This window comes from Myiozetetes cayanensis, unplaced genomic scaffold (assembly GCF_022539395.1).
Source record: "Myiozetetes cayanensis isolate MyiCay16 unplaced genomic scaffold, myiCay2020 scf491, whole genome shotgun sequence".
Lineage (NCBI taxonomy): Eukaryota > Metazoa > Chordata > Aves > Passeriformes > Tyrannidae > Myiozetetes > Myiozetetes cayanensis.
In genome coordinates this window covers 1-25,366 of record NW_026087733.1, presented here as the reverse complement: position 1 = coordinate 25,366, position 25,366 = coordinate 1, and the positions used below count along the sequence as shown (strand labels likewise).

The 25,366-nt window shown below is 46.2% G+C and overlaps 1 protein-coding gene across 1 annotated transcript in view; it reads left to right on the top strand.

Moving 5' to 3' along the window:
- The window catches only part of LOC126648348 (endoplasmic reticulum transmembrane helix translocase-like), a gene marked incomplete at its 3' end in the record, with an annotated part of 31,987 nt that extends 6,913 nt beyond the window's left edge, over positions 1–25,074 (top strand). Inside the window, exons 4-11 of the mRNA XM_050331169.1 lie at positions 2,566–2,674; positions 7,033–7,232; positions 11,329–11,425; positions 13,914–14,095; positions 14,534–14,648; positions 16,795–16,991; positions 20,000–20,142; positions 25,036–25,074. Coding sequence (XP_050187126.1) covers positions 2,566–2,674; positions 7,033–7,232; positions 11,329–11,425; positions 13,914–14,095; positions 14,534–14,648; positions 16,795–16,991; positions 20,000–20,142; positions 25,036–25,074 — 1,082 coding nt within the window. The remainder of the gene's footprint in view (positions 1–2,565; positions 2,675–7,032; positions 7,233–11,328; positions 11,426–13,913; positions 14,096–14,533; positions 14,649–16,794; positions 16,992–19,999; positions 20,143–25,035) is intronic.
- Between the last annotated feature and the right edge of the window lie 292 nt (positions 25,075–25,366).

Below are 25,366 nucleotides of genomic sequence, written 5' to 3'. Positions count from 1 at the left end.
AGAGAGGAAAGAGGGAAAATAGAGAGGAAAGAGGGAAATAGGTGGGAAATAGAGGATGGAAAAGAGGGAAAAGAGGGAAAAGAGGGAAAGAAGAGGGAAAATAGAGGGAAAAAGAGGGAAAATGGAGGAAAATAGAGAGAAGGAAAAAAGATGGAAAAGAGGGAAAAAGAGAGGGGAAAAGAGGAGGAAAGAGGGGAAAAGAGAGATGGGGAAAGAGGGAAAATAGAGGGGAAAGAGGGAAAAGAGGGAAAAAAGGGGAGAAAATGGAGGGAGAGGGGAAAGAGGGAAAATAGAGGGAAAAGAGGGAAAAAAGGGGGGAAAGAGGGAAAATAGAGGGGAAAAGAGGGAAAATAGAGGGGAAAAGAGGGAAAATGGAGGAAAAGAGGAAAATAGGTGGGAAAGAGGGAAAAAGAGGGAAATAGAGGGAAAATAGAGGAAAAGAGGGAAATGGAGGGAAAAGAGAGGGGAAACAGGGAGAATAGAGAGGAAAGAGGGGAAATAGGTGGAATAGAGGTGGAAAAGAGGGAAAAAAGGGGGGAAAGAGGGAAAAGAGGTGGAAAAGAGGGAAAAAAGGGGGGAAAATGGAGGGAAAATAGAGAGGAAGAGGGGAAAAAAGATGGAAAAGAAGAGGGAAAATAGAGGGGAAAAGAGAGGGAAAAGAGGGAAAAGAGGTGGGAAAGAGGGAAAATAGAGGGGAAAGAGGTGGAAAAGAGGGGAAAAAAGAGGGGAAAAGAGGGAAAATAGAGGGGGAAAGGGGAAATGGAGGGGAAAAAGGGGGAAAATGGAGGGAAAAGAGAGGAAAAGAGGGAAAAGAAGGGGAAAAGAGGTGGGAAAATAGGTGGGAAAGAGGGGAAAGAGGGAAAATAGAGGGGAAAGAGGGAAAAGAGGAAAAGAGAGGAGAAAAGAGGAAAAGAGGGGAAAGAGGGAAAATAGAGGAGAAAGGAAAGAGAGGGAAAGAGGGAAAAGAGAGGGAAAAGAGGGAAAAGAGAGAGGAAAGAGGAAAAGAGAGGGGAAAGAGGGAAAAGAGAGGGGAAAAGAGGAAAAAAGAGGGGAAAGAGGTGGAAAAGAGGGAGAGGAAAGAGGAAAAGAGGGAGGAAAGAGGAAAAGAGAGAGGAAAGAGGAAAGAGAGAGGAAAAGAGGATAGAGGAAAGAGGGAAAAGAGGGAAAGAGGAAAGAGAGGAAAGAGGAAAAGAGAGGGAAAGAGGGAAAAAGAGAGGAAAGAGGGAAAGAGAGGAAAGGGAAAATGAGAGAGGAAAGAGAAAGAGGGAAAAGGAAAGGAGAAAGGAAAGAGGAAAAGAGAGAGGAAAGAGGGAAAAGAGAGGAAAGAGGAAAAGAGAGAGGAAAGAGGAAAAGAGAGAGGAAAGAGGAAAAGAGAGAGGAAAGAGGAAAAGAGAGAGGAAAGAGGAAAAGAGAGAGGAAAGAGGAAAAGAGAGAGGAAAGAGGAGAGAGAGGGAAAGAGGAGAAAAAGAGAGGAAAAGAAAGGAGGGAAAAAGGTAGAAAGAGGAAAGAGAGGGAAAATGGAGAGGAAAATAGAGAGGAAAGATGGAAAAAGAGGGAAAGAGGGAAAATGAGAGGAAAAGTAGAGGGGAAAGAGGGAAAAAAGGGGAAAATGGAGGGAAAAAAGAGGAAAGGAGGAAAAGAGAGGGAAAATAGAGAGGGAAAAAAGAGGGAAAAAAGAGGGAAAGAGAGGGGAAAGAGGGAAAATACGTGGGAAAATAGGGGGGAAAAGGGGGAAAATGGAGGGAAAGAGGGAAAAGAGGTGGAAAAGAGGGAAAAAAGGGGGGAAAATGGAGGGAAAAGAGGGGGAAAATGGAGGGGAAATAGAGGGGAAAGAGGGAAAAAAGGGGGGAAAATGGAGGGAAAATAGAGGGAAAAGAGGTGGAAAAGAGAGAAAAAAGGGGGAAAATGGAGGGAAAATAGAGGGGAAAGAGGGAAAAGAGAGGGGAAAGAGGGAAGATAGGTGGAAAAGAGGGAAAAAAGGGGGGAAATGGAGGGAAAAGAGAGGGGAAAGAGGGAAAAGAGAGGGGAAGATGAAGGGAAAAGAGGTGGGAAAATCCTGGTGGGAAAGCAGGGGAAATGTTGGAAAAGACTCTGGGATCGTTGAGTTGAACCATTAAAAAGTGACCCAAGTGCAATTCCCAAGGATTGGGAGCCTCTGGAATGAGGGGAAATGGGGAAAAGAGAGGGGAAAGAGGGAAAATAGGTGGGAAAAGAGGGAAATGCTGTGGAGATGGGGTTGGTTTTGGGGTGGGAATTGTCCTGGTGGGACAGGGAATGTTGGAAAAGCTGTTGGGAATTGCTGGATCCAACCATTAAAGCCTGGCCCCAAGTGCCGCTTCCAGAGAGTTGGGAGCCTCTGGAATGAGGGAAAAGGGGGAAAAAAGGGGGGAAAAAAGGAAAATAGGTGGAAAAGAGGGAAATTCTTGTGGAGCTGGGGTTGTTTTTGGGGTGGGATAAAAAGGAGGAGTTGTGACTTACCCCAAAATCCAGGCGGGAATTTTGTGGGCGGGAGGAAAATTCCCTCCCAGGAAATTCCTGGAATTCCCAAAATTCCCCATCCTGCAGGTGGTGATGATCACTGGGGACAACCCCCTGACCGCCTGCCACGTGGCCAGGGAGCTGCACTTCCTGCAGAAGGAGAAGACCCTCATCCTGCAGCCTCCAACTTCCAAAGGTGCCCCCAAAGGGATTTGGGATGGGCAGAATAATTCCCCAAAAAAAACCCCAAATGAGCTCAAAAAACCACAAAAATCCCCAAAATAAGACCTGAAAAATGCCCAAAATAAGTCCAGAAAACCCACAAAAATCCCCAAAATAAGGCCTGAAAAATCCACAAAATAAGGCCTGAAAAATGCCCAAAATAAGCCCAAAAAACCCCCCAAAAATCCCCAAAATAAGCCCCAAAAGAAACCCCAAAATTCCCTAAAAATAAGCCCGAAAACCCCCCAAACAATAAGCCCAAAAAAATCCGCAAAATAAGACCCGAAAAATGCCCAAAATGAGCCCAAAAAACCCACAAAAATCCCCAAAATAATTCCCAAAAAAAACCCCAAAATGAGCCCAAAAAACCCCCCAAAATAAGACCCAAAAAACCCCCAAAAATCCCCAAAAAAACCCACAAAAATGCCCAAAAAACCCCACAAAAATCCACAAAATAAGGCCTGAAAAATGCCCAAAATAAGCCCAAAAAACCCCCCAAAAATCCCCAAAATAAACCCAAAAAAACCAAAATAAACCGCCTTCCAAAGGTGCCTGGAAAGGGATTTGGGATGGGCAGAATAATTCCTAAAAACAAAACCCCAAATGAGCTCAAAAAAACCACAAAAATCCCCAAAATAAGACCAGAAAAATGCCCAAAATAAGACCCGATAAATGCCCAAAATAACACCTGAAAAATGCCCAAAATAAGACCCGAAAAATGCCCAAAATAAGCCCAAAAACCCCCCAAAAATCCCCAAAATAAGCCCCAAAATAAACCCCAAAACCCCACCAAAAATAAACACCAAAACCCCAAAATAAACACAAAACCCCCCAAAAATCCTAAAAAAAAAACCCGAAATGAGCCCAAAAAAAACACAAAAAATCCCCAAAATAAGACCCGAAAAATGCTCAAAATAAACCCAAAAAAACCCCCAAAATAAGACCCGAAAAATGCCCAAAATAAACCCAAAAAATCCACCAAAATCCCCAAAATAAGCCCCAAAAAATAAGCCCCAAAATAAACCCAAAAAACCCCAAAATAAGACCCAAAAAATGCCCAAAATGAGCCCAAAAAACCCCCAAAAATCCCCAAAATAAACCCCCAAAAATCCCCAAAATAAACCCAAAAAAACCCCCAAAATAAGACCCAAAAAAATACTCAAAATGAGCCAAAAAAACCCCCCAAAATCCCCAAAATAAACCCCCAAAAATCCCCAAAATAAACCCAAAAAAACCCCCAAAATAAGACCTGAAAAATGCCCAAAATGAGCCCAAAAAACCCTCCAAAATCCTCAAAATAAGCCCCAAAATAAAGCCCAAAAACCCACCAAAAATAAACCCAAAAAGCCAACAAAAATCCCCAAAATAACCCCCAAAACCCCCCAAAAAATAAACCCCAAAAAATCCCCAAAATAAGACCTGAAAAATGCCCAAAATGAGCCCAAAAAACCAAAAAAAAAATCCCTAAAATAAGCCCCCCAAAATAAACCCCAAAAACCCACCAAAAATAAACCCAAAAACCCCAAAATAACCCCAAAAATCCCCAAAACAAGAGCTGAAAAAATTCCAATATAAGCCCAAAAAACCCCCCAAAATCCCCAAAATAATTCCCAAAAAACCTCTCAAAATGAACCCAAAAAACCCACAAAAAATCCCCAAAATAAGCCCAAAAAAACTACACAAATCCCAAAAAAACCCCACAAAAATCCCCAAAATAAGACCCAAAAAATGCTCAAAATAAGTCCAAAAAACCCACAAAAATCTCCAAAATAAGCCCCAAAATAAACCCCAAAAACCCACCAAAAATAAACCCAAAAAAAACCCCCCAAAAAATCCCCCAAAAATCCCCCAAAAAATAAACCCAAAAAATCCCCAAAATAAGACCCGAAAAATGCCCAAAATGAGTCCAAAAAACCCACAAAATCCTCAAAATACACTCCAAAATAAACCCCAAAAACCCACCAAAAATAAACACCAAAACCCCAAAATAAACCCAAAAAACCCACCCAAAATCCCCAAAATAAACCCCCAAATCCCTTGAAATTCCCCCCAAAAATCCCCAAAATAAACCCAAAACCTCCAAAAATGCCCCCAAAAAACCCCAAAATAAACCCAAAACCCCCCCAAAAATCCCCAAAATAAACCAAAACCCCTCAAAAAAAACCCCAAAAATAAACCAAAAGCCCCCCAAAAATCCCCAAAACCCCAAAAAATCCCCAAAATAAACCCAAAATAAACCCCTAAAACCACCAAAAATAAACCCAAAAAACCCCAAAATAAACCCAAAAGCCCCCCAAAAAATCCCCAAAAATCCCCAAAATAAACCCCAAACCCCCCCAAAATCCCCAAAATAAACCCCAAACCCCACAAAAATCCCCAAAATAAACCCCTAAAACCACCAAAAATAAACCCAAACTCCAAAAATCCCCCAAAACCCCCGAAACCCCAAAATCCCCAGAAATAAACCCAAAACCCCAAAATAAACCCTAAACTCCAAAAATCCCCAAAATAAACCCAAACCCCCAAAATCCCATGCAAAATAAACCCCAAAATCCCCAAAAATAAACCCAAACCCCCAAAAATCCCCAAATAAACCCAAAACCCTAAAAATCCCCAAAACCTCCCCAAAATCCCCAGATAATTCCCAAAAACCCTACAAATGAGCCTCCAAAACCCCCAAAAATCCCCAAAATAAGACCAAAAATGCCCAAAATAAGCCCAAAACCCACAAAATCCCTAAATAAACCCTAAAATAAACCCAAAAACCACCAAAAATAACCCCAAAACCCTAAAATAAACCCCAAAACTCCCAAAAAATAAACCCAAAAAACCCCCCAAAATCCCCAAAATAAGACCCGAAAAATGCCCAAAATGAGTCCAAAAAAACACAAAAATCCCCAAAATAACCCCAAAATGCCCCCAAAAAATAAGCCCTAAACCCCCCAAAATAAACCCACAAAAATCCCCAAAATAAACCCTAAAATCCCCAAAACCCGAAAAATACCCAACTAAACCCCAAACCCCTAAAATGTCAAACAACTAAAACCCAAAATCTAAAACCCGAAAACCCCAAAATCCCCAAAATAATTCCCAAAAACCACCCAAAATAAGCCCTAAAACCCCTAAAATCCCCAAAATAAGACCCAAAATGCCCAAAACTAAGCCCAAAAACCCCACAACCCAAATCCCCAAAACACTAACACCCAAAAATAAACCCCAAAACCACCCAAAAATAAACCCCAAAACCACCAAAATAAACCCCAAAACCCCAAATAAATAAACCCAAAACCCCAAAATCCCCAAAATAAGACCCGAAATGAGCCCAAAAATGAATCCAAAACACAAAATCCCCAAAATAAGCCTAAAATGCCCCAAAAATAAGCCCCAAACCCCAAAATAAACCCCCAAAAATCCCCAAAATAACACCCAAAAACCCCAAAATCCCCGTAAAAAATCCCAAAACATAAACCCCCATAAAACTCTAAAAATAAACCCCAAAACCCCAAAAATAAACCCAAAAAAGCCCCAAAAATAAATCCCAAAATAAATCCCCCAAAATGACCCCAGAAAAATCTCAAAAATAACAAAAACCCCAAAAAACCCAAAGGCAATAAACAATCACAAATCCCAAAACTCCCAAAAAATCTAAAATAAGACCCAAAACCCCAAAATAGACCAAAAACCCCAAAAAACCAAAAATCCCCGAAAATAAACCAAAAATACCAAAAATAAACCCAAAACCCCCAAAAACCCACCAAAAATAAAACCCCAAAAACCCCAAAATAACCCTAACTAAAATAAACTCCCAAAATAACCCAAAAATCCCCAAAAATAAACCCAAAGGCCCCAAAAATCCTAAAGTCCCCAAAATAAACCCAAAACCACCAAAAATCCCCAAATAAACCCTAAACCCAAAAATCCCCAAAATAAACCCAAAACCCCCAAAATAAACCCAAACCCCAAAAATCCCCCAAAATAAACCCCAAAATCCCCAAAATAAACTCAAAACCCCAGAAATAAGACAAACCCCACCCAAAAATCCCCAAAATAAACCCAAAACCCCAAAAATAAACCCAAAAACCCCCCAAACCCACCAAAAATAAACCCAAAAACCCCAAAATAACCCCCAAACCCCCAAAATTCCCAAAAACCCCAAAAAGTAAACCCAAAAATTCCCAAAATGAACCCCCAAAAAACCCCCAAAAATCCCCAAAAAATCCCCAAAACAAATCCCAAATCCCCCGAAATTTCCCCCATCCCTGCCGATCCCCGCGATAACTCCGTCACATTCCCAACTTTCCCCCCTCTCTCCCTTTATCCCCCCCATTCCAGGCTCTCCGTGGCAGTGGCAATCCCGGGACGGCTCCGTGGCTCTCCCGGCATTCCCGAAATCCCAGCGGGAGCTGACGGAGCCCTTCGACCTCTGCCTGACGGGGGAGGGGCTGGAGCACCTCCGGAGCCGGGATCGGGAGCGGCTCCTGCGCCTCATCCCACACATCCGAGTCTTTGCCAGGGTGGTGCCCAAGCAGAAGGTGGGAATTCCCAACCTTTGGAATCTGGGGGAAAGTCCCATTGTGGTCCTGGACAATCCTGAGTCCATTCCAACCCCGAATTCCCAAGGTTTGCCAGGGTGGTGCCCAAGCAGAAGGTGGGACAGCCCAGGGAATTCCCAAAGTTGGGATCTCCTGGAACCTTGGGATGAGGCTCAGGGTGGTCCTGGACAATTCTAAGCCTATTTCCAGCTCGAAATTCCCAAGGTTTGGAATCTGGGAATGAGACTCAGGGTGTCCCTGTTGTTATCCTGAAGATCCCTAAGCCCATTCAAGTTCGAATTCCCAAGGTTTGGGATCTGGGAATGAGGCTCAGGGTGTTCCTGGACAATCCTGAGTTCATTCCAGCTGGGAATTCCCAAGGTTTGGAATCTGGGAATGAGGCTCAGGGTGTTCCTGGACAATCCTGAGCCTTTTCCAGCTTGGAATTCCCAAGGTTTGGAATCTGGGAATGAGGCTCAGGGTGTTCCTGGACAATCCTGAGCCCATTCCAGCTCAGAATTCCCAAGGTTTGGAATCTGGGATGAGGCTCAGGGTGTTATCCTGAACAATCATCAGCCCTATTCCAGCTCAGAATTCCCAAATTTGGAGCTCTTGGAGTCTGGGAATGAGGCTCAGGGTGTTCCTGGACAATCCTGAGCCTTTTCCAGCTTGGAATTCCCAAGGTTTGGAGGATTGGATGTGAGGATCAGGGTGTTATCCTGAGCCTTTTCCAACCCTGGGAAGAGTCCCATTGTGGTCCTGGACAATCCTGATCCCTTTCCAGCCTGGAATTCCCAAGGTTTGGAACCCTGGAATGAGGCTCAGGGTGTTCCTGAACAATCCTGAGCCCTTTCCAGCTCAGAATTCCCAAGATTTGGAGGATTGGATGTGAGGATCAGGGTGTTATCCTGAACAATCCTCAGCCTTTTCCAGCTGGGAATTCCCAAGGTTTGGAATCTGGGAATGAGGCTCAGGGTGTTCCTGGACAATCCTGAGTCCATTTTAGCTCAGAATTCCCAAGGTTTGGAGGCTGGGAATGGGAGGGGGAGGGGCTGGAGCACCTCCGGAGCCGGGATCGGGAACGGCTCCTGCGCCTCATCCCACACATCCGAGTCTTTGCCAGGGTGGTGCCCAAGCAGAAGGTGGGAATTCCCAACCTTTGGAATCTGGGGGAAAGTCCCATTGTGGTCCTGGACAATCCTGAGTCCATTCCAACCCCGAATTCCCAAGGTTTGCCAGGGTGGTGCCCAAGCAGAAGGTGGGACAGCCCAGGGAATTCCCAAAGTTGGGATCTCCTGGAACCTTGGGATGAGGCTCAGGGTGGTCCTGGACAATCCTGAGCCCATTCCAACCCCAAATTCCCAAGATTTGGAATCTGGGAATGAGACTCAGGTGTCCTGTGTATCCTGAACAATCCTAAGCCCATTCCAAGCTCGAATTCCCAAGGTTTGGAATCTGGGAATGAGGCTCAGGGTGTTCCTGGACAATCCTGAGTTCATTCCAGCTGGGAATTCCCAACCTTTGGAATCTGGGAATGAGGCTCAGGGTGTTCCTGGACAATCCTGAGCCTTTTCCAGCTTGGAATTCCCAAGGTTTGGAATCTGGGAATGAGGCTCAGGGTGTTCCTGGACAATCCTGAGCCTTTTCCAGCTCAGAATTCCCAAGATTTGGAGGATTGGATGTGAGGATCAGGGTGTTACCCTGAACAATCATCAACCTTTTCCAACTTGGAATTCCCAGAATTTGGGAGCTCTTGGAGTCTGGGATGAGGCTCAGGGTGTTCCTGGACAATCCTGAGCCTCTTCCAGCTCAGAATTCCCAAGATTTGGAGGATTGGATGTGAGGATCAGGGTGTTATCCTGAATAATCCCAAGCCCTTTCCAACCCCGAATTCCCAAGGTTTGGAATCTGGGGGAAAGTCCCATTGTGGTCCTGGACAATCCTGAGTCCATTTTAGCTCAGAATTCCCAAGGTTTGGAACCCTGGAATGAGGCTCAGGGTGTTCCTGGACAATCCTGAGCCCTTTCCAGCTCAGAATTCCCAAGATTTGGAGGATTGGATGTGAGGCTCAGGGTGTTATCCTGAACAATCCTGAGTCTGTTCCAGCTGGGAATTCCCAAGGTTTGGAATCTGGGATGAGGCTCAGGGTGTTCCTGGACACTCCCAGAGCCTTTTCCAGCTGGGAATTCCCAAGGTTTGGAGGCTGGGAATGGGAGGGGGAGGGGCTGGAGCACCTCCGGAGCCGGGATCGGGAACGGCTCCTGCGCCTCATCCCACACATCCGAGTCTTTGCCAGGGTGGTGCCCAAGCAGAAGGTGGGAATTCCCAACCTTTGGAATCTGGGAATGAGGCTCAGGGTGTTATCCTGAACAATCCTCAGCCTTTTCCAGCCCGGAATTCCCAGAATTTGGGAGCTCTTGGAGTCTGGGATGAGGCTCAGGGTGTTCCTGAACAATTCCAAACCCTTTCCAACCCCGAATTCCCATCCTTTGGAATCTGAGGGAAAGTCCCATTGTGGTCCTGGACAATCCTGAGTCCATTCCAGTTTGGAATTCCCAAGATCTGGAGGTTTGGATGTGAGGATCAGGGTGTCCCTGTTGTTATCCTGAAGATCCCTAAGCCCTTCAGTTCGAATTCCAGTTTGGAATCTGGGAATGAGGCTCAGGGTGTTCCTGGACAATCCTGAGCCTTTTCCAGCTGGGAATTCCCAAGGTTTGGATCTGGAATGAGGTCAGGTGTCCTGGACAATCCTGAGCCATTCCAGTTCAGAATTCCCAAGGTTTGGAATCTGGGAATGAGGCTCAGGGTGTTCCTGGACAATCCTGAGCCCTTTCCAGCTGGGAATTCCCAAGATCTGGAGGATTGGATGTGAGGATCAGGGTGTTATCCTGGACAATCCTGAGCCCATTCCAGCTCAGAATTCCCAAGGTTTGCCAGGGTGGTGCCCAAGCAGAAGGTGGGACAGCCCAGGGAATTCCCAAATTTGGGATCTCCTGGAACCTTGGGATGAGTCTCAGGGTGGTCCTGGACAATTCCAAGCTCATTCCAGCTTGGAATTCCCAAGGTTTGGAGGATTGGATGTGAGGTTCAGGGTGTCCCTGTTGTTATCCTGAAGATCCCTAAGCCCATTCCAGTTCAGAATTCCCAAGGTTTGGAATCTGGGAATGAGGCTCAGGGTGTTCCTGGACAATCCTGATCCCTTTCCAGCTGGGAATTCCCAAGGTTTGGAGGCTGGGAATGGGAGGGGGAGGGGCTGGAGCACCTCCGGAGCCGGGATCGGGAACGGCTCCTGCGCCTCATCCCACACATCCGAGTCTTTGCCAGGGTGGTGCCCAAGCAGAAGGTGGGACATCCCATGGAATTCCCAAGTTTTGGGATCTCCTGGAACCTTGGGATGAGGTTCAGGACAATCCTGAGCCTTTTCCAGCTGGGAATTCCCAAGATTTGCCAGGGTGGTGCCCAAGCAGAAGGTGGGACAGCCCAGGGAATTCCCAAATTTGGGATCTCCTGGAACCTTGGGATGAGGTTCAGGACAATCCTGATCCCTTTCCAGCCCTGAATTCCCAAGGTTTGGAATCTGGGAATGAGGCTCAGGGTGTTCCTGGACAATCCTGAGCCTTTTCCAACCCAAATTCCCAAGGTTTGCCAGGGTGGTGCCCAAGCAGAAGGTGGGACAGCCCAGGGAATTCCCAAGGTTTGGGATCTCCTGGAACCTTGGGATGAGGTTCAGGACAATCCTGAGCCTTTTCCAGCTGGGAATTCCCAAGGTTTGGGATCTGGGAATGAGGCTCAGGGTGTTCCTGGACAATCCTGAGCCTTTTCCAGCTCGGAATTCCCAAGGTTTGGGATCTGGGAATGAGGTTCAGGGTGTTATCCTGGACAATCCTCAGCCTTTTCCAGCTCAGAATTCCCAAGGTTTGCCAGGGTGGTGCCCAAGCAGAAGGTGGGACATCCCATGGAATTCCCAAGGTTTGGAATCTGGGAATGAGGCTGATTCTCCCTGGGTTTTTCCCCCTAAAATCCCCCGATTCTCTCCTGATTTTTTCCCTTAAAATCCCTCCCAAATTCCCTGATTTTCCCTGATTTTTCCCACCAGGAATTCGTCATCACCTCCCTGAAGAGCTTGGGCTTCCCCACCCTCATGTGCGGCGACGGCACCAACGACGTGGGCGCCCTCAAACACGCCGACGTGGGTGAGCATTCCCACATTCAGGAATTCCAGGTTTCTGGAATTCCTGATTCGCTCGGGCCCTTCCGATTTCCTGTTTTTCCCTAGAATTCCTGATTTTCCTGGCTTTCCTAAGATTCTGATTTTCTCCTTTTCCTCCAGGGCCCTTCCCTGATTTTCCTGCTTTTTTTCCCTAAAATTCCCTGATTTTCCTGGCTTTTTTCCCTAAAATTCCCTAGATTTTTCCTCCTTTTTCCTCCCTAAAATTCCTCCCAAATTCCCTGATTCTCCCTACTTTTTTTCCCCTAAAATTCCCTGTTTCTCTCCTGCTTTTTCTCCCTCAAATCCCTCCCAAATTCCCTGAAGGAAGGGAATTCCCATCCCTGCCGATGTGGGTGAGCATTCCCACATTTTCCAGGGAATTCCTGGGGTTTTCCTGGAATTCCTGACCTTTTCCAGACTGCCAGGGCCCTGACTTTTTTTCCCCTAAAATTCCTAGATTTTTCCTGCTTTTTTTTCCCTAAAATTCCCTGCAATTTTCCCTCTTTTTTCCCTAAAATTCCCTGATTTTCCCTACTTTTTTCCCCCTTAAATTCCCTGGTTCTCCCTGCTTTTTTTCCCTAAAATTCCCTGCTTCTCCCTGCTTTTTTCCCCTAAAATTCCCTGATTTTTCCTACTTTTTTTCCCCTAAAATTCCCTGCTTTTCCTCCCTAAAACCCCTCCCAAATTCCCAACTTTTCCCTTTTTTCCCCTAAAATCCCCTCTCTCCCCTCTCCACCTCCTATAACCCCCCCCATTTACATCTAATTTACATCCCATTTACATCCCATTTACATTCCGTTTACATGCCATTTACATCTCATTTACACCCCATTTACATTCCCTTTACATCCCCTTTACATTCCATTCACATCCCATTTACATCCCATTTGCATCCCCTTTACATCTCATTTACATCCCATTCACATCCCATTTACATCCCCTCCTTTACATCTCATTTACATCCCATTTATATCCATTTACATCCATTTACATCCCATTTACACCCTATTTACATCCATTTACACCCATTTACATCCCATTTACATCTCATTTACATACCATTCACACCCCATTCACATCCCATTTACATCCTATTTACATCATTCCATCTCATTCATCCCATTTACATCTCATTTACATCTCATTTACATCCCATTTCCATCTCGTTTACATCTCATTCCATCTCATTTACATCCCATTCACATCCCATTTACATCTCATTCACATCTCATTTACATCCCATTCACATCTCATTTACATCCCATTTACATCTCATTTACATCCCATTTACACCCCATTCACATCCCATTTACATTCCATTTACATCCCATTACATATCATTCCCCATTTACATCTTGTTTCCATATTACATCCCATTTACATCTCATTTACATCTCATTTACATCCATTTACATCTCCATCCCTACATCCCATTTTCCATACTATTCACATTCATCCCATTTACATCCTATTTACATCCCATTTGCATCCCATTTACATCTCGTTTACATTCCATTTACACCCCATTTACACCCCATTTACATCCCCTTTACATCCCAATTACATCCCATTCACATCCCATTTACATCTCATTTATATCCCATTTACATCTCATTCACATCTCATTTACACCCCACTTACATCTCATTTACATATCATTTACACCCCATTTCCATCTCGTTTACATTTCATTCACATCTCATTTACATCCCATTTATGTCCCATTTACATCTCATTTACATCCCATTTATATCCCATTCACATCTCATTTACATCTCATTCACATCTCATTCACATCCCATTTACACCCCATTTACATCTCACTTACATCTCATTTACATCCCATTACATCTCATTTACACCCCATTTACATCTTGTTTCCATCTCATTTACATCCCATTTACATCTCATTCACATCTCATTTACATCCCATTTACATCTCACATCCCATTTACACCCCATTCACATCCCATTTACATTCCATTTACACCCCATTTACATCCCATTTACGTCCCATTTATGTCCCATTTTACATCTCATTTACATCCTATTTACATTCAATTTACATCTCATTTAAATCTCATTTACATCTGATTTACACCCCATTTACACCTCATTTGCATCTCATTCACATCTCATTTACATCTCGTTCACATCCCGTTCTCATCCCGTTTACATCCCGTTTGCATCTCATTTACATCTCATTTACATATCACTTACATCTCATTTACATCTCACATCTCGCTTACATCTCATTTACATCTCATTTACATCCCATTTACACCCCATTTTACACCCCATTTACACCTCATTTACACCCATTTACATGCCATTTACATCCCATTTACATCCCATTTACACCCCATTTTACACCCCATTTACACTCCATTTACATCCCATTCACATCTCATTTACATATAATTTACATATAATTTACATATAATTTACATCTCATTACCCCGCTTTTCCAGGGGTTGCCCTCCTAGCCAACGCTCCCGAGAGAATTCCCGAGCGGAAAAAGCGACCCCGGGACGGCCCCGGCGATTCCGGAAGGGCCGGAAATCCCGGAATTCCCGGGAATGTCAAACCCACATCCCGAGGAGCCAAGCACAGGATCCTCTCCCACAGGGAAGAGCACTTGGCCATCCAAAGGGTGAGATTCCCAAGGGTTTTTTTATTCCAGGGATTTTTCCTCCTGGGAATTCTGGGATGGGAAGCCTGGAATGGGTTTTGGGTGGGAAGAAATTTTAGGATTGTCACATTCCCACAAAATTCCAAGGGTAGGGACGCTTCCCATGGATCCAACCTGGCCTTGGGCACTTCCAGGGATGGGAATTCCAGAGTTTTCTCTGGGAATTCCAGCCCAAAGCTCTTCCCAGCCAAGGATTCCTTCCCAAAAATTCCCCCTCAATCCCATTTTTCCAGTGGGAAAACAATCCCAACCGTAAATTCCTGGAAAAAAAACAAGGGAGCAGCTCCTGGAATTCAAATCCCATTTTTTTCCTCCTGGAACAACTTTGGGAATTCAAATCTCATTTTTTTCCCTCAGGAACAATTTTGGGAATTTAAATCCGGTTTTTTTTCCCTTCAGGAGCGACTGAGCCAAGTCCTGAAGGACCTGGAAGAGGAACGAGCTCCGGTGGTGAAATTGGGAGATGCCAGCATCGCTGCCCCCTTCACTTCCAAACTCTCCTCCATCCAGTGCAGTGAGTGCCGGGAAAAACCGGGAAAAACACCGGGAAAAAACCCTGGGAATCAGCCCCGGGAATGGGGAGAAACGGCCTGGGAATTCCCTGGGAATTCCCTGGGAATTCCCCGGGAAAAGAGGGAGAAACGGCCTCAAATTCGAGGATTTTCCCACCTTTTTGTGTGGGAATTTAAGGGATTTCCCACCGTTTTGTTTGGAATTCCAAGGCTTTGCCACCATTTCAGATGGTTTATTCCCATTTTTCCCCCATTTTTCCCTCACCTTTATTCCCATTTTTCCCCCATTTTTCCCTCACGTTTATTCCCATTTTCCCCCTATTTTTCCCTCACGTTTATTCCCATATTTTCCCTATTTTTCCCTCATGATTACTCCCAATTTTCCCCATTTTTCCCTCACCTTTATTCCCATTTTCCTCACCTTTATTCCCATTTTCTTGTCCTCTTTTCCCCTCAGTCTGCCACGTGATCAAGCAGGGTCGCTGCACGCTGGTGATCCCTCAACCCCAAACCCCCTTTCCCTCACCTTTATTCCCCTTTTCCTCACCTTTATTCCCATTTTTCCCCCTTTCCCTCACCTTTATTCCCATTTTCCCCATTTTCCTCACCTTTATTCCCATTTTCTGTCCTCTTTTCCCCTCAGTCTGCCACGTGATCAAGCAGGGTCGCTGCACTCTGGTGACGACGCTGCAGATGTTCAAGATCCTGGCCCTCAACCCCAAAGCCCCTTTCCCTCACCTTTATTCCCAATTTTTCCCTATTTTCCCCTCACATTTTTTCCCTATTTTTCCCTCACATTTCTTCCCATTTTTTCCCTATATTTCCCTCACATTTCTTCCCATTTTTCCCCTATTTTTCCCTCACGATTACTCCCATTTTTTCCCTATTTTTCCCTCACGATTACTCCCATTTTTCCCCTATTTTTCCCTCACGTTTATTCCAATTTTTCCCCTCACGTTTTTTCTCATTTTTCCCCTATTTTTCCCTCACCTTTATTCCCATTTTCCTCACCTTTATTCCCCTTTCCCTCACCTTTATTCCCATTTTCTGTCCTCTTTTCCCCTCAGTCTGCCACGTGATCAAGCAGGGTCGCTGCACGCTGGTGACGACGCTGCAGATGTTCAAGATCCTGGCCCTCAACCCCAAACCCCCTTTCCTTCACCTTTATTCCCATTTTCCCCCCTATTTTTCCCTCACATTTTTTCCCTATTTTTCCCTCACATTTATTCCCATTTTCCCCCTATTTTTCCCTCACGTTTATTCCCATTTTTCCCCTATTTTTCCCTCACCTTTATTCCCATTTTTTCCCCCTATTTTTCCCTCACGTTTTTTCTTATTTTTCCCCTATTTTTCTCTCACGTTTATTCCCATTTTTTCCCCATTTTCCCCTCACATTTTTTCCCTATTTTTCCCTCACGTTTATTCCCATTTTCCCCCTTATTTTCCCTCACATTTTTTCCCATTTTTCCCTCACGTTTTTTCCCATTTTTCCCCTACTTTTCCCTCACATTTACTCCCATTTTTCCCCTATTTTTCCCTCACGATTACTCCCATTTTTTCCCTATTTTTCCCTCACGTTTACTCCCATTTTTCCCCTATTTTTCCCTCACCTTTATTCCCATTTCCCTCACCTTTATTCCCATTTTTTGTCCTCTTTTCCCCTCAGTCTGCCACGTGATCAAGCAGGGTCGCTGCACGCTGGTGACGACGCTGCAGATGTTCAAGATCCTGGCCCTCAACCCCAAACCCCCTTTCCCTCACCTTTATTCCCATTTTCCCCCTATTTTTCCCTCACGTTTATTCCCATTTTTCCCCTATTTTTCCCTCACATTTTTTCCCATTTTTTCCCTATTTTTCCCTCACGTTTATTCCCATTTTTTCCCCATTTTCCCCTCACATTTTTTCCCTATTTTTCCCTCACATTTATTCCCATTTTACCCTCACGTTTACTCCCATTTTTCCCCTATTTTTCCCTCACGTTTATTCCCATTTATTCCCCTATTTTTCCCTCACGATTACTCCCATTTTCCCCCTATTTTTCCCTCACGTTTTTTCCCATTTTTCCCCTATTTTTCCCTCACCTTTATTCCCATTTTTTCCCCCTTTCCCTCACCTTTATTCCCATTTTCTGTCCTCTTTTCCCCTCAGTCTGCCACGTGATCAAGCAGGGTCGCTGCACTCTGGTGACGACGCTGCAGATGTTCAAGATCCTGGCCCTCAACGCCCTCATCTTGGCCTACAGCCAGAGCGTCCTCTACCTCGAGGGGGTCAAGTTCAGCGACTTCCAGGCCACCCTCCAGGGGCTGCTCCTGGCCGGCTGTTTCCTCTTCATCTCCAGGTCCAAGGTGAGGGGAGAAAATTCCACGGAATTCGGGGTTTTCCCAAAAATCCCCATCCTAAAAAGTGCCTTTCTGGCCCCCAAAAATCCCATTTTCTGGTGGTAAATTCCCAATCCTTGGTGCTGGATTGTGTGTTGGGATGCTCCCAGATATTCCTGGTCATCTCCAAGTCCAAGGTGAGGGAGAAAATTCCGCGGAATTTCGGGTTTTCCCAAAAATCCCGGTCCCAAAAAGTGCCTTTCTGGCCCCCCAAAAAATCCCATTTTTGGTGGTAAATTCCCACTCCATTTGTCTTCCTACTGGATTTGGGATGCTCCCAAATATTTCTTTTCATCTCCAGATCCATGGGAATTCCGTGGGAATGTCAATTGGTCCATCCCTGTCCCATCCCCATCCACCCCCATCCTAAAAAGTGCCTTTCTGGCCCCCAAAATCCCATTTTTGGTGGTAAATTCCCAATCCTTAGTGCTGGATTGTGTGTTGGGATGCTCCCAGATATTCCTGGTCATCTCCAAGTCCAAGGTGAGGGAAGGAAATTCCGCAGAATTTCAGGGTTTTCCCAAAAATCCCGGTCCCAAAAAGTGCCTTTTTGGCCCCAAAAATCCCATTTTTGTGGTAAATTCCCACTCCTTGTGTCTTTCCCTGTACTTGGGATGCTCCCAAATATTCCTGGTCATCCCCAGGTCCAAGGTGAGGGAAGAAAATTCCATGGAATTCGGGTTTTCCCAAAAATCCCGGTCCCAAAAAGTGCCTTTTTGGCCCCAAAAATCCCATTTTTTGTGGTAAATTCCCACTCCTTGTGTCTTTCCCTGTACTTGGGATGGTCCCAAATATTCCTGGTCATCTCCAGATGCATGGGAATTCCATGGGAATTCCGTGGGAATGTCAATTGGTCCATCCCTGTCCCTTCCCCATCCACCCCCATCCCAAAAAGTGCCTTTCTGGCCCCAAAAATCCCATTTTTGGTGGTAAATTCCCACTCCTTGTGTCTTTCCACTGGATTTGGGATGCTCCCAAAGTTTCCTCTTCATCTCCAGGTCCAAGGTGAGGGAGGAAATGTCAATTGGACCATTTCAGGTTTATCCCAAAATCCCCGTCCCAAAAAGTGCCTTTCTGGCCCCAAAAATCCCATTTTTGATGGTAAATTCCCACTCCTTGGTGCTGGATTGTGTGTTGGGATGCTCCCAAATATTCCTGGTCATCTCCAAGTCCAAGGTGAGGGAAGAAAATTCCGCGGAATTTCGGGTCTTCCCAAAATCCCGGTCCCAAAAAGTGCCTTTCTGGCCCCCAAAAATCCCATTTTTGGTGGTAAATTCCCAATCCTTGGTGCTGGATTGTGTGTTGGGATGCTCCCAAATATTCCTGGTCATCTCCAGGTCCAAGGTGAGGGGAGAAAATTCCGCGGAATTTCGGGGTTTTCCCAAAAATCCCGGTCCCAAAAAGTGCCTTTCTGGCCCCAAAAATCCCATTTTTGGTGGTAAATTCCCAGTCCCTGACACTGGAATTCCCAATCCCTGACGCTGGAGGGGTGGGATTTTGTATCCCCTTGGATTTGGGATGCTCCCAAAGTTTCCTCTTCATCTCCAGGTCCAAGGTGAGGGAAAAAAATTCTGCAGAATTTCGGGGTTTTCCCAAAAATCCCTGTCCCAAAAAGTGCCTTTTTGGCCCCAAAAAATCCCATTTTCTGTGGTAAATTCCCAGTCCCTGACACTGGAATTCCCAATCCATGAGGCTGGAGGGGTGGGATTTTGTGTCCCCTTGGATTTGGGAAGCTCCCAGAGCTTCCTCTTCATCTCCAGGTCCAAGGTGAGGGGAGAAAATTCCGTGGAATTTCGGGTTTTTCCCAAAAATCCCGGTCCCAAAAAGTGCCTTTCTGGCCCCCCAAAAATCCCATTTTCTGTGGTAAATTCCCACTCCTTGTGTCTTTCCCTGTACTTGGGATGTTCCCAGAGTTTCCTCTTCATCTCCAGGTCCAAGGTGAGGGGAGAAAATTCCTCAGAATTTCGGGTTTTCCCAAAAATCCCGGTCCCAAAAAGTGCCTTTCTGACCCCAAAAAATCCCATTTTTGGTGGTAAATTCCCAGTCCCTGACCCTGGAATTCCCAATCCGTGACACTGGAGGGGTGGGATTTTGTGTCCCCTTGGATTTGGGAAGCTCCCAGAGTTTCCTCTTCATCTCCAGGTCCAAGGTGAGGGAAGGAAATTCCGCGGAATTTCGGGTTTTTCCCAAAAATCCCGGTCCCAGTTCCTTCCTTAAAAATCCCTAAAAATTTGGGAATCCCTTCCTTAAAAATCCCTACAAATTCAGGAATTCCTTCCTTAAAAATCCCTCAAAATTCCTTCCTTAAAAATCCCTAAAAATTCCTCCCTTAAAAATCCCTACAAATTTGGGAATCCCTTCCTTAAAAATCCCTACAAATTCGGGAATCCCTTCCTGAAAAATCCCTAAAAATTCAGGAATCCCTTCCTTAAAAATTCAGGAATTCTTTCCTTAAAAATCCCTACAAATTCAGGAATCCCTTCCTTAAAAATCCCTAAAAATTTGGGAATCCCTTCTTTAAATCCTCAAAATTCCTTCCTTAAAAATTCAGGAATTCCTTCCTTAAAAATTTGGGAATCCCTTCCTTAAAAATCCCTAAAAATTCGGGAATCCCTTCTTTAAAAATCCCTCAAAATTCCTCCCTTAAAAATCCCTAAAAATTCAGGAATTCTTTCCTTAAAAATCCCTAAAAATTCAGGAATCCCTTCCTTAAAAATTCAGGAATTCTTTCCTTAAAAACCCCTCAAAATTCAGGAATTCCTGGAACGCTCCAGGGCTGGAAAAAATTCCCACTTCCAACTGAGAATTCCTGAAATTCCCCCTCCTCCCTCCACCCTTCCAGGGGGGTTTTCCCACCCCTCAAAAATCCCATTTTTCCCAGCTAAAATTCCCAAAAACCCCCCTAAAATTTAGAACAACATTCCCGAATCATTCCCTATTTTTTTTTATTTATAATTCCCAATGAAAATTCCCAGCCTTTGAAGACCCTTTCCAAGGAGAGGCCTCTTCCCAACATCTTCAACCTGTACACGGTGCTGACGGTGCTGCTGCAATTCCTGGTGCACTTCCTGAGCCTCCTCTTCCTCTACCGCGGAGCCCGAGCCCGGAGCGACCCCAGGTGGGACCCAGAATTCCCAAAAAAACCCTCAGTGATCCCAAATTCCAGCTGGGAATCACCTGATCCATGGGAGGTGTCCCTGTCCTTGGAATTTTGGGTGGGAATTTGAGAATTTGAGGTCCTTTCCCACCCAAACAAGCCCGGAGTGACCCCAGGTGGGACCCAGAATTCCCAAAAAAATTCAGTTATTCCCAAATTCCAGCTGGGAAGGATGGTGGGAGGTGTCCCTGCCTGTGGAATTAAATGGGAATTTCAGGGGCTTTTCCCACGCAAAGGAGCCCGGAGCGACCCCAGGTGGGAGCCAGAATTCCCAAAAAAACCCTCAGTGATCCCAAATTCCAGCTGGGAAGGATGGTGGGAGGTGTCCCTGCCTTTGGAATTTGGAATTTAATGGGAATTTCAGGGGCTTTTCCCACCCAAAGGAGCCCGGAGTGACCCCAGGTGGGACCCAGAATTCCCAAAAAAACCCTCAGTGATCCCAAATTCCAGCTGGGAATCTCCTGATCCATGGGATGTGTCCCTGCCTTTGGAATTTAATGGGAATTTCAGGATTTGAGGGGCCTTTCCCACCCAAAGGAGCCCGAAGCGACCCCAGGTGGGAGCCAGAATTCCCAAAAAAATTCAGTTATTCCCAAATTCCAGCTGGGAAGGATGGTGGGAGGTGTCCCTGCCTGTGGAATTAAATGGGAATTTGAGGGGCTTTTCCCACGCAAAGGAGCCCGGAGCGACCCCAGGTGGGACCCAGAATTCCCAAAAAAACCCTCAGTGATTCCCAAATTCCAGCTGGGAAGGATGGAGGGGTTGTGGGAGGTATCCCTGCCTTTGGAATTTGGAATTTAATGGGAATTTGAGGGGCTTTTCCCACCCAAAGGAGCCCGGAGAGACCCCAGGTGGGACCCAGAATTCCCAAAAAAATTCAATTATTCCCAAATTCTGGATGGGAGGGGTCTGGGAGCCACCTGGGGTTATGGGAGGTGTCCCTGCCTTTGGAATTTGGAATTTAATGGGAATTTCAGGGGCTTTTCCCACCCAAAGGAGCCCGCAGCGACCCCAGGTGGGACCCAGAATTCCCAAAAAAACCCTCAGTGATCCCAAATTCCAGCTGGGAATCTCCTGATCCGTGGGAGGTGTCCCTGTCCTTGGAATTTTGGGTGGGAATTTGAGAATTTGAGGTCCTTTCCCACCCAAACAAGCCCAGAGTGACCCCAGGTGGGATCCAGAATTCCCAAAAAAACCCTCAGTGATCCCAAATTCCAGCTGGGAATCTCCTGATCCATGGGAGGTGTCCCTGCCTTTGGAATTTTGGAATTTAATGGGAATTTCAGGGGCTTTTCCCACCCAAATGAGCCCGGAGAGACCCCAGGTGGGATCCAGAATTCCCAAAAAAACCCTCAGTGATCCCAAATTCCAGCTGGGAATCTCCTGATCCATGGGAGGTGTCCCTGCCTTTGGAATTTTGGGTGGGAATTTGAGGATTTGAGGGGCTTTTCCCACCCAAAGGAGCCTGGAGCGACCCCAGGTGGGATCCAGAATTCCCAAAAAAACCCTCAGTGATTCCCAAATTCCAGCTGGGAATCTCCTGGGGTTATGGGAGGTGTCCCTGCCTTTGGAATTTTGGGTGGGAATTTGAGAATTTGAGGGGCTTTTCCCACCCAAACAAGCCCAGAGTGACCCCAGGTGGGACCCAGAATTCCCAAAAAACCCTCAGTGATCCCAAATTCCAGCTGGGAAGGGTCTGGGAATCTCCTGATCCATGGGAGGTATCCTTGTCCTTGGAATTTTTGAATTAAATGGGAATTTGAGGGGCTTTTCCCACCCAAAGGAGCCCGGAGAGACCCCAGGTGGGACCCAGAATTCCCAAAAAACCCTCAGTGATCCCAAATTCCAGCTGGGAAGGGCAGGATTTATTTGAGGGGCTTTTCCCACCCAAAGGAGCCCGGAGTGACCCAGAATTCCCAAAAAAATTCATTTGGAAACAAAGAGACCAGGATAGTCTGAAGGGGGGGGTTGGAAAAATAAATGGGAAAAAAAAAGGGGGATTTGGGTGGAATTTGAGGGATTTTGGGTGGGATTTGAGTGGAATTCAGGGGGATTTGGGTGGGATTTGGGTGGAATTCAAGGGATTTTGGGTGGGATTTGGGTGGAATTCAAGGGATTTTGGGTGGGATTCAGGGGGATTTGGGTGGGATTCAGGGGGATTTGGGTGGAATTCAGGGGATTTGGGTGGGATTCAGGAGGATTTGGGTGGGATTCAGGGGGATTTGGGTGGAATTCAGGGGGATTTGGGTGGGATTTGGGTGGAATTTGGGTGGAATTCAGGGGGATTTGGGTGGAATTCAGGAGGATTTGGGTGGAATTCAGGAGGATTTGGGTGGAATTCAAGGGATTTTGGGTGGAATTCAAGGGATTTTGGGTGGGATTCAGGGGGATTTGGGTGGAATTTGAGGGATTTTGGGTGGAATTCAAGGGATTTTGGGTGGAATTCAGGAGGATTTGGGTGGAATTTGGGAATTTGGGTGGAATTCAGGGGGATTTGGGTGGAATTCAGGGGGATTTGGGTGGAATTCAGGAGGATTTGGGTGGAATTTGGGAATTTGGGTGGAATTCAGGGGGATTTGGGTGGGATTCAGGGGGATTTGGGTGGGATTCAGGGGGATTTGGGTGGGATTCAGGGGGATTTGGGTGGGATTCAGGGGGATTTGGGTGGAATTCAGGGGATTTGGGTGGAATTCAGGGGGATTTGGGTGGGATTCAGGAGGGATTTGGGTGGGATTCAGGGGGATTTGGGTGGAATTCAGGGGGATTTGGGTGGGATTCAGGGGGATTTGGGTGGGATTTGGGTGGAATTTGGGAATTTGGGTGGAATTCAAGGGATTTTGGGTGGAATTCAGGGGGATTTGGGTGGAATTCAAGACAATTCAGGTGGAATTCAGGACAATTTGGGTGGAATTTGGGATTTTGGGTGGAATTCAGAGGGATTTGGGTGGAATTCAGGTGGAATTCAGGACAAATCAGGAGAGGACGTAGCTGGAATTTGGGAAGGAATCCTTGGCTGGGAGGGACTGGGCTGGAATTCCCAGAGAAAACTGGGAATGTCCCATCCCTGGAAGTGTCCAAGGCCGGGTTGGAGCCACCTGATCCATGGGAAGTTTCCCTGCCTTTGGAATTCCCAGAGAAAACTCTGGAATTCCCATCCCTGGAAGCATCCAAGGCCAGGTTGGATCCATGGGAAGTGTCCCTGCCTTTGGAATTTTGTGGGAATGGGATGATCCTGAAAATCCCTTTCTAAGAATTCCAGGATTCCCAGATTTTGCTGGGGAGAGCTGGGAATGTTCCCCTGGAGCAGGGAGGGATCCCAAGGGAGAATCTTCCAGAACATTCCAGGGGCTCCAGGAGGGATGGATTTGGGATGGGACACAGGGAATGGATTCCCACTGGAAAAATGGGATTGAGGGGAATTTTTGGGAAGGAATCCTTGGCTGGGAAGGGATTTGGGCTGGAATTCCCTGCCCTTGGAATTTTGGGAAGAAATCCTTGGCTGGGAAGGGATTTGGGCTGGAATTCCCAGCCCTTGGAATTTTTGGGAAGGAATCCTTGGCTGGGAAGGGATTTGGGCTGGAATTTGGGTGGGAATTTGGGAATTCCAGAGCATTCCTGGGGTGTTTTCCCACCAAAAGGGAGGAGGAATTCCTGGATCTGAGCTGGGAATTCTCTGGGAATGCTCTGGGTTGGGAAGGGACCTTTGGGATCCCCCTGAGAAAACCAGGATGGGGTTGGGAATTCCAGGAATTCCAGAGGTTTTTTCCCCCATCCCAACCCAACATTCCTGGTTTTTTCTCCTCCTCAGGGAGGAGGAATTCCTGGATTTGAGCTTGGAATTCTCTGGGAATGCTCTGGGAGGGAAGGGATTTTGAAATCCCCCTGAGAAAACCAGGATGGGGTTGGGAATTCCAGGAATTCCAGAGGTTTTTTCTCAATCCCAATTCACATTCCTGGTTTTTTTTCCTCCTGAGGGAGGAGGAATTCCTGGATCTGAGCTGGGAATTCTCTGGGTGGGAAGGGACCTTTGAAATCCCCCTGAGAAAACCAGGATTGAGGGGGGGGTTGGGAATTCCAGGAATTCCAGAGGTTTTTCCTCAATCCCAATCCAAATTCCTGGGTGTTTTTCCTCCTCAAGGGAGGAGGAATTCCTGGATCTGAGCTGAATTCTCTGGAATGTCTGGAATTCTCTGGGAATGCTCTGGGTTGGGAAGGGACCTTTGGGATCATCCCATTTTTATCCCAAGAAAAGCAGGATTGAGGGGGGTTGGGAATCCCAGGAATTCCAGGAATTCCAGAGGTTTTTTCTCACATCCCAATTCACATTCCTGGTTTTTTTTCCTCCTCAGGGAGGAGGAATTTGTGGATTTGAGTTTGGAATTCTCTGGGAGCTCGGGAAGGGACCTTTGGGATCCCCCTGGGAAAACCGGGATGGGGTTGGGAATTCCAGGAATTCCAGAGGTTTTTTCCTCAATCCCAATCCAAATTCCTGGGGGGTTTTCCCACCAAAAGGGAGGAGGAATTCCTGGATCTGAGCTGGGAATTCTCTGGGAATGCTCTGGGTTGGGAAGGGACCTTTGGGATCATCCCATTTTTTATCCCAAGAAAAACAGGATTGAGGGGGGTTGGGAATTCCAGGAATTCCAGAGGTTTTTTCCTCAATCCCAACCCAACATTCCTGGTTTTTTTTCCTCCTCAGGGAGGAGGAATTCCTGGATCTGAGCTGGGAATTCTCTGGGTGGGAAAGGATTTTGAAATCCCCCTGAGAAAAGCAGGATGGGGTTGGGAATTCCAGGAATTCCAGAGGTTTTTTCCCCATCCCAATTCACATTCCCGGTTTTTTTTCCCCCTCAGGGAGGAGGAATTCCTGGATCTGAGCTGGGAATTCTCTGGGTTGGGAAGGGACCTTTGGGATCATCCCATTTTCATCCCAAGAAAAGCAGGATTGAGGGGGGTTGGGAATCCCAGGAATTCCAGGAATTCCAGAGGTTTTTCCCCCCATCCCAACCCAACATTCCCAGGTTTTTTTTTCCTCCTCAGGGAGGAGGAATTCCTGGATTTGAGCTGGGAATTCTCTTGGTGGGAAGGGACCTTTGAAATCCCCCTGAGAAAACCAGGATGGGGTTGGGAATTCCAGGAATTCCAGAGGTTTTTCCCCATCCCAACTCACATTCCTGGTTTTTTT